The sequence below is a fragment of the Helianthus annuus genome, chromosome 16, assembly GCF_002127325.2.
Source record: "Helianthus annuus cultivar XRQ/B chromosome 16, HanXRQr2.0-SUNRISE, whole genome shotgun sequence".
NCBI lineage: Eukaryota > Viridiplantae > Streptophyta > Magnoliopsida > Asterales > Asteraceae > Helianthus > Helianthus annuus.
The window spans coordinates 75,708,448-75,724,770 of NC_035448.2; the positions used below are offsets into that span (position 1 = coordinate 75,708,448).

The 16,323-nt window shown below is 37.0% G+C and overlaps 1 protein-coding gene across 1 annotated transcript; it reads left to right on the forward strand.

Moving 5' to 3' along the window:
• The first annotated feature begins 1,458 nt into the window (after positions 1 to 1,458).
• LOC110916773 (TATA-binding protein-associated factor BTAF1) lies at positions 1,459 to 3,259 on the forward strand. Its single transcript, XM_022161442.2, has 3 exons — positions 1,459 to 2,227; positions 2,326 to 2,925; positions 3,019 to 3,259. The coding sequence occupies exons 2-3, from the start codon at positions 2,552 to 2,554 to the stop codon at positions 3,257 to 3,259; spliced, it is 615 nt and encodes a 204-aa protein (XP_022017134.1). The 5' UTR covers positions 1,459 to 2,227; positions 2,326 to 2,551.
• The last annotated feature ends 13,064 nt before the right edge of the window (positions 3,260 to 16,323 follow it).

Sequence of the window (16,323 nt, forward strand, 5' to 3'; positions counted from 1 at the left end):
AAAAACCATTTTTTTTGAGCCATGTAGCTCCCGGTTAAAATGCCATAACAAAAAAAAAAAAAAACTATTTTTTTGAGCTATAATTTACAACAGCTCAAAAAAACCATTTTTTTTAGCCATATACTTAAAATCCATAATAAAAAAAGCTATTTTTTTGAGCTATAATTTACAACAGCTCAAAAAAACCATTTTTTTGAGCCATATAGTTAAAACGCCATAACAAAAAAAGCTATTTTTGAGCTATAATTTACAATAGCTCAAAAAAAAAAAACAATTTTTTTAGCAGGCTCCAGTAGTTAAAACGCCATAACAAAAAAAGCTATTTTTTGAGTTATAATTTACAACAGCAATATTTTTTTTGAGCCATATAGCTCAAAAAATGTGTCTAACCGCCTAAATTAATATTTTTTGAGCTCAGAAAAATCATAATTTGTACTGTAAAAACGCCATGAGACACCCAGTTTAGAAAAACGCCATGAAAAAACTCAGTTGAAAATGCCATAAAACACTCACTTCAGAAAAACGTCATGAAAATACCTAGTTAAAACGCCATAAAAACACCTAGTTCAGAAAAACGCCATGAAAATATCTAGTCTAAAACGCCATAAAGCACGCAGTTCAGAAAAACGCCATGAAAATATCTAGTCTAAAACGCCATAAAGCACGCAGTTCAGAAAAACGCCATAAAACCCAGTTAGTTTTTTTTTAAAGTATATCAATAGTATACTCGTTGGAATAAAAAAACGCTGAGTTTTATGGTGTATTTTTTTTTGAAAAATAATCACGTATAAAAAAGTTATTGTCGTTTAAATATGATGGGGGAAAATGACATGTGATTAGTATGTGCACCTTTGTTTGGATCTTCCTATTTTACCCCTCCTGGTAGTTCCAAGGCCCATATTATTTACAAAAATGCCACCGCATCAATCTCAGCCACAAACCACTAAGATCTTGTGGCTGAGAATCGTTCTCACCGTTCTCACACTTTGAGGAGTTCTCTCCTGATCCTGTTCCTATATATATATATATATATATATATATATATATATATATATATATATATATATATACACTCTGTATACTATATTAATAAGCATATAGGAAGGGCAGAAATGGTCATTTGCCATTTACAAGCCTTTAAAGCATATTGTACAACCAACTAAAGCACAAATGTTGAATATGATAAAGCAACAAAATTTTGGGCGGCCAATTCAAGTTTTGAATTCCCTTTACTCCATGACACCAAAAGCTTCCAAAAACCTATCCCTAAGGGCATGTTTGGGTAAGCTTTTTGAAACAACTTATTGACTTATTGGCTTTTTGAAAAGTCATAAGCTCTAAAATGATGTTTGGCAAAGAGGATGTATGTGAGGGGGAAAAGCCAATAAGTCAATAAGTCACAAAATCCTGACTTTTCCAAGAAGCCAATAAGTCAATAAGTTGTTTCAATAAGCTTACCCAAACATGCCCTAAATATTCTTTTTTCTCTGTAATTTAAAATTTTGAATTCAGGAATCAAATATGGCCACCCATTTTCTCTCAAAAAACCATTTATACTTCTCAGAGACAAAATCCAGATCCATCTAGAGTAATCCACACACTTCCACCCATATTTGTTGACCTGCTTGAAATTTCCGCCGCTGATACTCCGGCGACCGGTGCTGTTGCTCGCTTCGCCGTTAGGTCTCACCAGGTATGCACAAATTAGGGCAAATTTGTTTTGGTTTCATGATTTATAGGTTTTAACTTGTAATTTGTAGTTGTTAAACGTTTGTTTTGGAAATTTTGTAAAAATTTTTGGATTGGAAGAACATAGTTTTCAGATGAGAACGAGTTTTTTCGTGTGTTATTTGAGTCAATACCGTTTTGTATCTGCTATAGTTTGATGATTTATGTGATTCTTTTTGCCCAGAAAAGTTATATTGAACCGATTTGGAGTTGTGTTTCGGTAAGAAAAGGTGATTTTCTTATGTGGCTTTGTTAAATTAAAGTTGTGTGATGCCTTAACACGAATTTTGTATTGACTATGTTACTAACTTCATGTTTAATTGGTTCTTTCAGGATTAAACAATTTTAACGAGTCAGGACAACCTTCTTCTTCAAACAAGTGTCTTTAGTGTTTGTTGATCAAGCAATGTAGATTAACCATTTGGTTTTTGACATTTTTTAGGGTTTTTGTAACGGGTCGCAGGAGGATCATATTGAGCAACCTGAACGCGGCTTGAAGGTAGTGGTTTATTCGACCCTTTGTTTTACCGTTTGATTTTTGATGTTTTTAAGGTTTTTGTTACCGTGGTACTTTATATGTTGCTTTAATTGCTACAGATTGCTGAGAACAATTTTTTTTCCATTGGATAAGCCAGTGATTCAAAGGCCATTGCTAGATCAATGTGCACGCTTCTCTTGCTTTCATCATGGGTGGAGAAAACGCTTTCCTATATGCAAATCTACCCCAAGTGCGTTCTCTGACAAATCCGTGTTGCAAGTCGGGACAGATGAAACGAAGCCAGACCTTAAAAGACAGAAATCTGAAGATGCATCATTTGATCCGATGCATATACCGGTCTCCACCTCCACCAGCACGGATGCCAACCCTGTTAGGAATAAATTTTTTGTTGATACCCATAGCAATCTGTCTGCTGGACAGGCAAATGGTGAAGTAGTTGTAAATTCTGTTAAAGTCGAGTCACAATCATGTATGGACATTGTATCCTATCCACCTACTGGAGCTACTGCTGACGTGGCACAAACAACAGATAATTGTGATAATAAAAATTTGGTGGAGAAGGTGGATGTACTCGATGGTCTTCCACAAAATAGTGTGCTAAGAAATTTGATTAAGAGGGCTAGAAGCTCTTCGGTGAAAAACATAGAACTTCTTCAGGATTGTGGAATTCGATTCTTGTGTGTGCTCTCACTAGATCGGTAGATATATTACTTCTCAACTTTTGTTAGTTATTCTCGACTTTGAATAACGTTTTTTAAAAATTGAAGATTTTTAATTGCTATTTTTTGCAGTTTTGGGGACTATGTGTCTTTTGGGGACTATGTGTCTGATCAAGTTGTTGCTCCCGTGAGTGAAACTTGTGCACAGGCATTAGGAGCAGCGCTCAAGTACATGTCACCTTTGTTAGTTCATGAGACACTAAATGTCTTGCTGAAAATGCAGGTAAATATCATGTTTGTGACCTATGTTAATCTTAATGGTCCATATTTGAAGCGCACATGGAGATCCATGTCACACCCCGACCGCGTATAACATGCAACTGCGGCGGAAACGTCGGGGAGTGTTGGGACAGAATTAATTGTTTCAAAACCATGGAAATTAAAGTTACATTTTATTTATCAAACAAAAGTATTACATTGTCTTTAAACAGGAAATAAAGAGTTTATAACATAATTAAACTTGTGACACATGTGTCACTTCAACCATCAAACAAATGCCAAACCAATGAAATATTGTATTTCATACTTGGGATTTTTAAAAATATGTGTATCATTTGCACATATCAACTCTTGTTCGATTTTAAGCTTTAAATCGCTTTCTGGAGGGTTATACGCGCTCTGATGCGTAAAAATAACCAGTTTAATCCAACGAACACTCCGGAATAGTGACATAGGCTTAACATACCTTAAATAACCTTTACATAACTTAGAAATAAGTCTTGAAGGCTTTGGTATAGCAAAAACAAGTTAATTCGCTTACAGGGACTAAACTTGACAAACTGCGAAAGTATGCCAATTTGAACTGTAACAAACATTCCGGAACCTGAACATAAGTTAAACACACCTTAAATATCCTCTACAAAGCTTAGAAATAGGCTTTGAGGTGTTCGGTGTGCTAAAATAAACTTTTGGATCATTCAGGGACTAAAAGTGTCAAAAAGTGCATAAGTTTGCACTTTCGCGCATAACTTACGTTCTGAGTACACCCGGACATCCAAAAATTTATGTAAGCATCATAATATTATGCCTTAGTGTTTGGCATGAGAAAAATCCATTCGTCGCGCAATTTGGATCGTTTTTCGGCGCTTATGCGCATTCCGTCGTAACTAAGCGAACATCGCGTTCGTACGACCAAACGAACTGACATCCAAATATGAGCATCTTTCATGTCCACAATGTTTAGGCATCATTTTAGGGCCTTAAAGTTGGCTTTACGGGCCTTAGAAGTGTCGGAAATGGCTTAAATACGCAACAGGGACCTAAACTGTAAATTCTGAAAGTTTGTGCTGATCAGGCAAGGCCAGGCGGCCCGCTTGAGTTTTGTGTGCTTCCTAACGTGGGCCGCATCAGACAAACATACCAGATTCAATGTTTTCTGATCCACTTGCATTGGCCTTTCGATCACCCAAAGGGCAACGACACGTGTCAAAACCCTATGGTGGGGGCAAAATAAGCCACCACAACATTTCGACAAGTGTACGGGTTAGATCGTGGCACGTTATTCAAGAAACGATCCTAACGGTCTTGCAATTCCTATAAATACCCCCCCTTTGGTTAAAAACCCACAAAATCTGATCTAAAGCTCTAAGTTGAGGCCTTTGCTTCATACCTGAGCTCTTGGACCGAGATTAGCTTTCGGGGACCCTTCGTAAGTATTCTTTCGTTCTTTTATTCGCTTTTCGAGTCCGAAAGTCAAGCTTTGTTTGACTTTCTGCATTGACCAGCCTATGGTCAACACGAAGTTCGTTGGAACTTCATAACGTGAGCGTGATCACGATGGTTATAGTCCGTAGTGACTATACCTACTGATTACCACGTTATCTAGGCTCAGTGACGAGTCGTAGTTTCGGCCAGAATGCGCATTCTTGCGTATTTTGTAACCAAACTACTCGTGGGTATCAAAACCGTTTGTTTTGATACCAAAACCTGTTTTCTAAACTTAGTTAAGCATGTTCTAACATGCTTAGCTCGTCACTTTCAGTTTAGTGCTTATATAGGGTCGTAAGGTAAGCGATCTAAACAATCGCTTACACTTTCGAACCCGACCCATTTGGTCGATCATTAGGATCCGACCAAACACAATATGTGACCATAGCTGTAACCTTCTGAGGTTATACCTTATGGTCACGATGTTAGGCGTTCCAAACGCGTTCTACGCGAATGACGCGTTAAGGTAGCATAAGCTACCTAAACGGGTCGTAATGGGTCGTAAGCACTTAGGTTAAGTTTCATTTTAGTATGTAGGCTTTGTTAAACCACATTACACGAGTCTCCGTACTCGTTTGGTTCACGAACCCACATACTATCCGATCCTACGATTTAGGTCTGGTATATTAATATAGCTACCTGCTAGGTTCCGTTTGATATTCCGTGATCTCTAGCATTGTGTGATTATTACACAAGGACTTCTAAGCAATCTCAGGTGAGTACATAGACCCCTCTTTTACTGTTTTTAACTGTTTTGGGGTGAAGCATGTGTACCTATCTGTTATTTTCATGATTTCAAAGTATAATTGATTATACATGTTAGTACTTATCTTTTGACAAACTAAATGACTATCTATGGTTTAAACACTGATTTTTCAAAGATTATGAAATTAATTGTTGGAATAGTACTTATTTTTGTTCACCAGACCGATTGGTAGTATGATATAGCGCTATAGGACTAGACACCGCATTCCTGTTGTCATGGAATGTCTGAAACCAATTTGTTTCTCCATCCAAATAGGGATTTCCTTTGTGGTATCCTTATAGTCTCAAAGGTGTAGTTTGATGCACTAGGTCTGAATGAATTCATAAATCACTCCTTTAAAGTATATTTTGATATACTCCCAAAAAGTATAGTTTGATATACTCTCATGTGTGGTATTGTACAGAACCAACATATATATTTTATCAACAAACCAAAACATATTTTTAATATGTTATTTACAAATCCAAAGTATACTTTTAATATGCTACTATAAGGTTATTCGTTTAACCTTACATTATCATACAAAGCATAACATTTGATTTATTCAAACACTTTGTTTTGTACATTCTTACTTGTGATTTAAGAAATCTCATTTTACTTACCATACATAACTTTTGTTTATACATTACATGGTTTACATTTAACTTGAGTTATACAATAACATTGGACTATTGGTTTAAACATGAACATTCTATATTGGTGGTTTGGTTTGCGTAAGTGACTTAAGTATCGAGGCGTGTGTAATATGATACAAGCATGGTGGATACGCCGCTAGTACTTCCTATATATAAGTGTTTGTATGGTATTACATATCGTTGCGTTATTTGAATCATTTCAATTTATGTCATATAACATTTTATACAAATAACATACTTTTCATAAGACATTGTTTTACAACAACTTATCTTATACAAACTCATTTTTCATGGTTATTCATTTAACCATACATTATTCCCTTATTTATACATATCATCTGATCTTATCGTTTTTCAAATGATTTACAAGACAAAGCAAATTACAAGGTTCATGACTTAACATTCTCTCAAATATAAGTCATGAATTCTGTTTTCACAAAACCTATGTATCTCACAGGCATTTTTATGCTGACGTACTTATTTTTACACATGTTTCAGGTGCTGTCTTGAGATGATTGTTGATACATGCTACATTTAGGATGGACTCGTGCCTTAGCAACTTTAAAACTTGGAAGATCATAGTTGTTCATATTTGATTGTATTAGAACAATGAGTTCGTTTAATCAATAAAACAATATTTAAATTTCCATGTGTTATGAAACAATGATTCTGTTACAACACTCCACGACGTTTCCGCCACGTTTTGTTGTTCCACGTGGTCGGGGTGTGACAGAAAAGTTGGTATCAGAGCCAATGGTTATAGGGAATTAGGTTATTAGTAATGCTTTGACCTAGACTATAACCTTCCTAGGACCCTAACACAAGTTTTCTTGTGTTTAGTTTTAAAACAATACCGTCACTTATTCTTAGGTGACAACCACAATAAGAACATAAATTTCAATCCCGCTTTGAAAGCTAATCATCTGTTCTAGGATGATTTATTATATGGTTTTGAACCCTTTTAGTTTTCAAATCCCATCAAAGTTGGTCTAAATAATGTGAACACATGCAAACTGGAAGGGTGGGTGCCTGTACCCTGAGTTTTCTGTCTAAGGCTAGAGTGTTTGTACAAATCCACATAATCGGACCAGTCACTCTTACCTGGGAACTCTTGGGGTGAGTGTGCACTTATAGGCAAGCATGTCTTTGAGACACATTATTTTTGACCTGTTTACTTTGATTAATCACCGGGGTCGTTTGTTGCTTTGTAGTAACAAACAAATGACCACTATCCTTGCTTTCATCAGATTTGTTTCATCTCATTCTTTTCGTCTAATTCTCTCACTCGTTTTCACTCATGTTTCCTCTTTTAGAATGCCTCCTCGACGCGACAATCAGATAGCGAATGCCGAACTGGCGGAAATCATCGCGCAGCAAATGGCTGCTGCCTTCCCAAATCTTTATGCTCAAATGATTCAAGCCATCAACAACAACAATGCTCCATGCAATTTCAAGAATTTTAACTCGGCTAAACCGCTCAAGTTTAGTGGTTCTGAGGGAGCAACTGGGCTTCTTCAATGGTTCGAGAGCATTGAGAATACTTTCCATCACGTTCAGTGTCCTGAAAATCGCAAGGTCGAGTTTTCTTTGAGTGTGTTTCAGAAGAGGGCTCTTACGTTGTGGAACAGGGTTATGAGAGACCGCGGTGCTGAGGTTGCATTAGCACAGACTTAGGCCGAGCTTAGGGCTCTTATGATGAAGGAATTCTGTCCTCGTTATGAGCTAAGGGCTCTAGAAAGGGAATTTGATGATTTGAAGCAAGACAGTGGGGAACATCGAGCCTATACTGACCGCTATGAGGAATTGAGCTTGTTATGCCCTGCTATGGTTACGCCTCTGGATAAGGCGATTGAGAAATACATTGATGGTCTTCCTGACGTAGTTCAGGATATCGTTACTGGCAGCAACCCTACTACTGTCAGACAAGCCATTGAATTGGCTGCCACTCTGACTGAATCCCATATCAGGAAGCGCAAGCTGTTTCGGAAAGGCGACTTAAGACCATCTGACAAGACTGCTCATGTGGAACCAAGGGAAGAAAATGCTGAGGTGTCCAAGAAGAAGAAGCACAAAGCCTCTCAAAGCTACGCTGTAACTGCTCAAGACAAACAGGTTGCACCAAACCAGCCAGCACAACCTCGTAAAAGACAAAACTATGTTGGTACCGCACCTTTGTGCAACAAGTGCAACCGTCATCATCTAGAGCAAGAGCAGTGTCACAAATGTACCCACTGTGGGCGGTTGGGACATTTGATCAATGTTTGTCGTTATGCAAATCAAGCTGCTGCAAACCCTGCTGTTGTTCAAGCACGGTTTCCTCCGGGGTCATGTTATAACTGTGGTGACCTTACCCACTACAGGAACAATTGCCCAAGACTTGTTAACATACCTCCAGCGCGTGGACGAGTGTTTAACATCAATGAGGCAAACATGAACAATGATGCAGCAGTGAACAATTAGTCTTTTGACACTTCAAGACAATTCGGTTGTTACATAAATAAAGATTTGTTGTTTTTATTTCTGCAAAATTTATGCGTTTGTGTGAATGCTTGATGCAACCTTATGATGTCAACCCAAAGACAAACTACTCGTGTGGTTCTGTCATTTTATGATCACTTGTGATCTCCCCAAGAACCTTAAACACTCGTTTCTTTTAAGAAACAAAGCTAAACTCTTATTGAGAATCCCTCTATCTTTATAGATAGATCCTTAAAAATCATTAAAGTGCCAAATGAAATCCATGGATTGGATTCCTAGTGTGCTTTAAATATCCATACCTAAAGATAACAAATTAAAGAATCAAGTTAACTAAATTTGTGCTTATGTGTTTTCTTACATATTTTGTGGTTATATGTGGTCCATCCAAATCCTCATAGAATCTTTCATATCTCATACGAGAGATTCATAATAGGATATCCAAAGATACTATCTTAAATCCTTAATGGACTTCAACATAGTAGTTAAGTCCCTCGGGTTATAAAGTATTATTCTATAATTGGACCTCTTGAATGGTCTGGTTAAACAGATTGATTTTGAAAATCTGATTAGAAGTATCATGTGATTATGTAACTAAAAAGGATCCTTTAAGTGGTCTGTTTAAAGAGATCGTACGACGGTCTAGTTAAGAAGATCATGTGTTGATCTAGTTAAAAAGATCGTTCGTTGATCTAACTAAAAGGATCATTTGGTGGTCTAGTCGAGTCGCTTCATGTTTATTCAAGTAATTTTCCCTACACATTATGAAATGGACTGTGCGGACTGTGCAAGGAATTACGTAATTATGGAGGCCTACATAATTATGGAATTCAGTGCACAGGAGCCACAGGAAGCTTCGTCATGTGTTAAGACCTAGTGACAAGAATAATGATACGGGAGAAGTCTTGGACCTCGACCAATGTCATTTATTCTCACACTCCCCCAATTCTGATCTCAATCACACACCAAGTTTCCTATGATAAGCCTTCATAAGAAACGTTCATCTGTCCGTAGTCAAGGAATTCACTTTGAGGATTAAAAAATTCGCTAAGAGTCCTAACATGGCCCAGAGTTTTACTTAAGGGTTCAATGGATCTATTAGAAGGCGAAACCGTCATAGCTGTCCTCACATGTTTCCTCTAGAATTAAATTTCGGGACGAAATTTCCTAAAGTAGGGGAGACTGTGACACCTGTGTCACTTCAACCATCAAACAAATGCCAAACCAATGAAATATTGTATTTCATACTTGGGGTTTGTAAAAATATGTGTATCATTTACACATATCAACTCCTGTTCGATTTTAAGCTTTAAATCGCTTTCTGGAGGGTTATACGCGCTCTGATGCGTAAAAATAACCATTTTAATCCAACAAACACTCCGGAATAGTGACATAGGCTTAACATACCTTAAATAACCTTTACATAACTTAGAATTAAGTTTTGAAAGCTTTGGTATGGCAAAAACAAGTTAATTCGCTTACAGGGACTAAACTTGACAAACTGCGAAAGTATGCCAATTTGAACTGTAACAAACATTCTGGAACCTGACCATAAGTTAAACACACCTTAAATATCCTCTACAAAGCTTAGAAATAGGCTTTGAGGTATTCGGTGTGCTAAAATAAACTTTTGGATCATTCAGGGACTAAAAGTGTCAAAAAGTGCATAAGTTTGCACTTTCGCGCATAACTTACGTTCTGAGTACACCCGGAAATCCAAAAATTTATGTAAGCATCATAATATTATTCCTTAGTGTTTGGCATGAGAAAAATCCATTCGTCGCGCAATTTGGATCGTTTTTCGCGCTTATGCGCATTCCGTCGTAACTAAGCGAACATCGCGTTCGTATGACCAAACGAACTGACATCCGGCATATTTTTGAGCATGTTTCATGTCCACAATGTTTAGGCATCATTTTAGGGCCTTAAAGTTGGCTTTACGGGCCTTAGAAGTGTTGGAAATGGCTTAAATACGCAACAGGGACATAAACTATAAATTCTAAAAGTCTGTGCTGATCATGCAAGGCCAGGTGGCCCGCCTGAGTTTTGTGTGCTTCCTAACGTGGGCCGCATCAGACAAACAGACCAGATTCAATGTTTTCTGATCCACTTGCATTGGCCTTTCGATCACCCAAAGGGCAACGACACGTGTCAAAACCCTATGGTGGGGGCAAAATAAGCCACCACAACATTTCGACAAGTGTACGGGTTAGATCGTGGCACGTTATTCAAGAAACGATCCTAACGGTCTTGCTTTTCCTATAAATACCCCCCCCCCCTTTGGTTAAAAACCCACAAAATCTGATCTAAAGCTCTAAGTTGAGGCCTTTGCTTCATACCTGAGCTCCTGGATCGAGATTAGCTTTCGGGGACCCTTCGTAAGTATTCTTTCGTTCTTTTATTCGCTTTTCGAGTTCGAAAGTCAAGCTTTGTTTGACTTTCTGCGTTGACCAGCCTATGGTCAACACGAAGTTCGTTGGAACTTCATAACGTGAGCGTGATCACGATGGTTATAGTCCGTAGTGACTATACCTACTGATTACCACGTTATCTAGGCTCAGTGACGAGTCGTAGTTTCGGCCAAAATGCGCATTCTTGCGTATTTTGTAACCAAACTACTCGTGGGTATCAAAACCATTTGTTTTGATACCAAAACCTGTTTTCTAAACCTAGTTAAGCATGTTCTAACATGCTTAGCTCGTCACTTTCAGTTTAGTGCTTATATAGGGTCGTAAGGTAAGCGATCTAAAAAATCGCTTACACTTTCGAACCCGACCTATTTGGTCAATCATTAGGATCCGACCAAACACAATAGGTGACCATAGCTGTAACCTTCCGAGGTTATACCTTATGGTCACGATGTTAGGCGTTCCAAACGTGTTCTACGCGAACGACGCGTTAAGGTAGCATAAGCTACCTAAACGGGTCGTAATGGGTCGTAAGCACTTAGGTTAAGTTTCATTTTAGTATGTAGGCTTTGTTAAACCACATTACATGAGTCTCCATACTCGTTTGGTTTACGAACCCGCATTCTATCCGATCCTCCGATTTAGGTCTGGTATATTAATATAGCTACCTGCTAGGTGCCGTTTGATATTCCGTGATCTCTAGCATTGTGTGATTATTACACAAGGACTTCTAAGCAATCTCAGGTGAGTACATAGACCCCTCTTTTACTGTTTTCAACTGTTTTGGGGTGAAGCATGTGTACCTATCTGTTATTTTCATGATTTCAAAGTATAATTGATATACATGTTAGTACTTATCTTTTGACAAACTAAATGACTATCTATGGTTTAAACACTGATTTTTCAAAGATTATGAAATTAATTGTTGGAATAGTACTTATTTTTGTTCACCAGACCGATTGGTAGTATCATATAGCGCTATAGGACTAGACACCCCATTCCTGTTGTCATGGAATGTCTGAAACCAATTTGTTTCTCCATCCAAATAGGGATTTCCTTTGTGGTATCCTTATAGTCTCAAAGGTGTAGTTTGATGCACTAGGTCTGAATGAATTCATAAATCACTCCTTTAAAGTATATTTTGATATACTCCCAAAAAGTATAGTTTGATATACTCTCATGTGTGGTATTGTACAGAACCAACATATATATTTTATCAACAAACCAAAACATATTTTTAATATGTTATTTACAAATCCAAAGTATACTTTTAATATGCTACTATAAGGTTATTCGTTTAACCTTACATTATCATACAAAGCATAACATTTGATTTATTCAAACACTTTGTTTTGTACATTCTTACTTGTAATTTAAGAAATCTCATTTTACTTACCATACATAACTTTTGTATATACATTACATGGTTTACATTTAACTTGAGTTATACAATAACATTGGACTATTGGTTTAAACATGAATATTCTATATTGGTGGTTTGGTTTGCGTTAGTGACTTAAGTAACGAGGCGTGTGTAATATGATACAAGCATGGTGGATACGCCGCTAGTACTTCCTATATATAAGTGTTTGTATGGTATTACATATCGTTGCGTTATTTGAATCATTTCAATTTATGTCATATAACATTTTATACAAATAACATACTTTTCATAAGACATTGTTTTACAACAACTTATCTTATACAAACTCATTTTTCATGGTTATTCATTTAACCATACATTATTCCCTTATTTATACATATCATCTGATCTTATTGTTTTTCAAATGATTTACAAGACAAAGCAAATTACAAGGTTCATGACTTAACATTCTCTCAAATATAAGTCATGAATTCTGTTTTCACAAAACCTATGTATCCCACAGGCATTTTTATGCTGACGTACCTATTTTTACACATGGTTCAGGTGCTGTCTTGAGATGATTGTTGATACATGCTACATTTAGGATGGACTCGTGCCTTAGCAACTTTAAAACTTGGAAGATCATAGTTGTTCATATTTGATTGTATTAGAACAATGAGTTCCTTTAATCAATAAAACAATAATAAAATTTCCATGTGTTATGAAACAATGATTCTGTTACAACACTCCCCGATGTTTCCACCACGTTTTGTTGTTCCACGTGGTCGGGGTGTGACAAAACTAGTCTATCTTCGTTTTATGTCTCTAAGGCACAGGTCCGCCCTAGTATCACAATCATCATCCTAAGCAACAGCTCCTGAAAACACATGTGAAAGTAGGTACGTCAGCATAAAAATGCCTGTGAGATACATAGGTTTTGTGAAAATGGGATTCATGACTTGAGTTTAAAGAAAACGTTTAATAACAGTCAGTCATGAACCTTGTAAATTGTTTAGTCTTGTAAATCATATGAGAAATGATAAGATCAGATGATATGTATAAATAAAATGTAAGGTTAAAGGAGAGTAAAAATGAGTTCGTATAAGATAAGTTTGTTTGTAAAACAATGTCTTGTGAAGAATATGTTATTTGTGAAAAAGGTAACATGTCTATACTGAAATGATTAAAATAATGCTACGATAGGTAATATTATACAAACATTTATATATAGGAAGTACCAGCGGCGTATCCACCATGTTTGTATCATATTACATACGCCACGTTTGTCACACCCCGACCACGTTAAAACAACAAAACGTGGCGGAAACATCGGGGAGTGTTGTAACAGAATCATTGTTTCAAAACACACGGAAATTTGAAGTTTCGTTTTATTAAACATTAAACATTTACATCGTCTTGAAATCTTACAAACAAGTTAAACATAGTCTATCATTGTTATTAAGTCACTAAGGCCTCGTCCAGTCCTATGTGTGCATACATCCTAGCAATCAACATCGCCTGAAACATATGTGAAAACAAGGTCAGCAAAGAAATGCTGGCGAGTATACAGGTTTTATGAGAGTGTCGGATTCATGGCTAGTTTATATGTTGTAGTACCTTGTTAGACTCAAAGAGTCAAAATACTTACCTTGTTTTGAAAAGTGTATTACAACATAAATAACCAACTCAAATCAAATTGGTTATAGTTTGTTATAAAATCTCGTAGCCATGATTCTTAACCCCAAAACATTTAGTTAAATCAATTTTGAAAAAATCTCGTAATAACTCGTTAACAAAACTCGTATGGTTTATATCATTTCAAAAACCTCATTGTGTGACATCGTTTTAAAATCGTTTCCCCCAGTGAACTAAATAATGACTCAAAATGTAATATGATAAGAGCATTTATATATAAGATATACCAGCGGCGTATCTACCATGCTTTTATCATGCTACACCTGTCCCATTATTTATTCACATCCCAAAACCAATCGTTTAACCAAATCGTTTATCTCGTTTAAATTGTTTCAAATCGTGTATCTCATCCCAAAATCGTTTAACTCGTTTTAATAGTGAAACTACTTTTGGTCGCCTCGCTAATAATATCCAAACCTTCGTGACTCGCCTATCGCCAATCTCGCATTAACTAACCACCAAAGGGTAAGTTAACAATCATCTCGCATTAACTAACCACCAAAGGGTAAATTAACAATTACAGATTCGGTCGCTACCCACCTAACCCACACATAACCATGGGTGCAGTCTGATAGCGGGATTTGTCAGATCCTATGGTACCATAACCTAATACTGGTCGGTCTGGCCAAAATTAATGGATATTATTCGTTATGTAATTACAACCAACAAGCTTGTTCATATTATCAAAATCGTTATTAGTTTTAATATAAACCATCTTAATCGTTTTTGGAAAACATCGTTTAAACATTGAAATCATTTAACACATATGGATCACCCCAAAACAGTCGAAAACAGTAAAATAGGGGAACTATGTACTCGCCTGAGAATGCTTAGCGGTCTTTGAACAACAACCAAGCAAAGCTAGAGGGAGCACGGAATCAATCGGCAACCTAATAACTATATAAATAAACCGGACCTAAGTCGGAGGATCGGATAGGATGAGGTCTTGTAAACCAAATGAGTTATTGGAACTCATATGACATGATTTAACAATGCCTACATACTAAATTGAAACCTAACCTAAGTGCTTTCGACCCGTTACGACCCAGTAAGGTAGCTTACGCTACTTTAACGTGTCGTGTGCGCAAACGCGCGTTCGAGAAGTCTAACTAGTCCTATGACAAGTACTATATGCCCATACTTGTTTAATTATGTTACATAATTAGTTATGTGTCAAAAGTTTAGGTTACATATGCTTAATTACCAATTATGTATGAAAAGGGTATTTTGGTAATTTACTAAAGGCATATAACTACCTATCATGCGACTAATTAAACCTAAGTGACCATAAGGTATAACCTCGAAAGGTTATTCCCTACTCTATTATGGTCACAAAACATGTTTGGTTGGATCCTAATGATCGACCAAACGGGTCGTGTTCGAAAGTCTAAGCGGGTGTTTAGTCCGCTTGACTTATGACTCTACACAAGCACTAAACTAAAAAAGCGACGAGTTAAACATGTCGAAACATGTTTAGTTAAGTTAGAAAACAGGTTTTGATATCAAAACGAACGGTTTTGACATCCTAGAGTAGTTTGGTTACAAAATACGCGAGAAAACGCATTTTGGCCGAAACTACGACTCGTCACTGAGCCTAGATAACGTGGTAATCAGTAGGTATAGCCACTAGGGACTATAACCATCGTGATTACGCTCACGTTATGAAGTTCAAACGAACTTCGCGTTGACCATAAACTGGTCAAAGCAGAAAGTCAAACACAGTTTGACTTTAACGCTAAAACGAACGCTAAACGCGAAAGAATACTTACAGAAGGTCCCCGCAAGGTTTGATTCCAAGTAAATCTCAGGTAGGAAGTGCACAAACACAACCACTTAGAGAAAAACTCAGATCAAATGTGGGAATGAATGAAGTGGGGGTTGGGTATTTATAGGAAATCCACAACCGTTAGGATCGTTTCTTGGAGAAGAAGGAATGATCTAGACCATACACTTGGGCACAAGGTTTTGAATACCATGGGGACATCAAATACCAGCCCATAGTGTGAAATTCAAGAGGTAAAAACCATTGGAACAGGTGGAATGGACCAGATTCAATGTTTCTGCATTTCTGCTGATATGGGGACTGCTTACGGACCGTAAGCACATGCCCATACGGTCCGTAAGGGACCTGCAGACCAGCACTTTCATAAAATGACAGTTTAGCCCCTGAACTTGTAAAACTTGCATTTCGGCTCATTTTTGACACGTTTAAGCCCCGTTAACCTCATTTCAAGGCTCTAAAATGAAGTTAAAGTATAGGGAACTCAAAACATGCTCAAAAATATCTCGGATGTCGGTTCGTTTGGTCGTACGGTTGCGTTGTTCGGT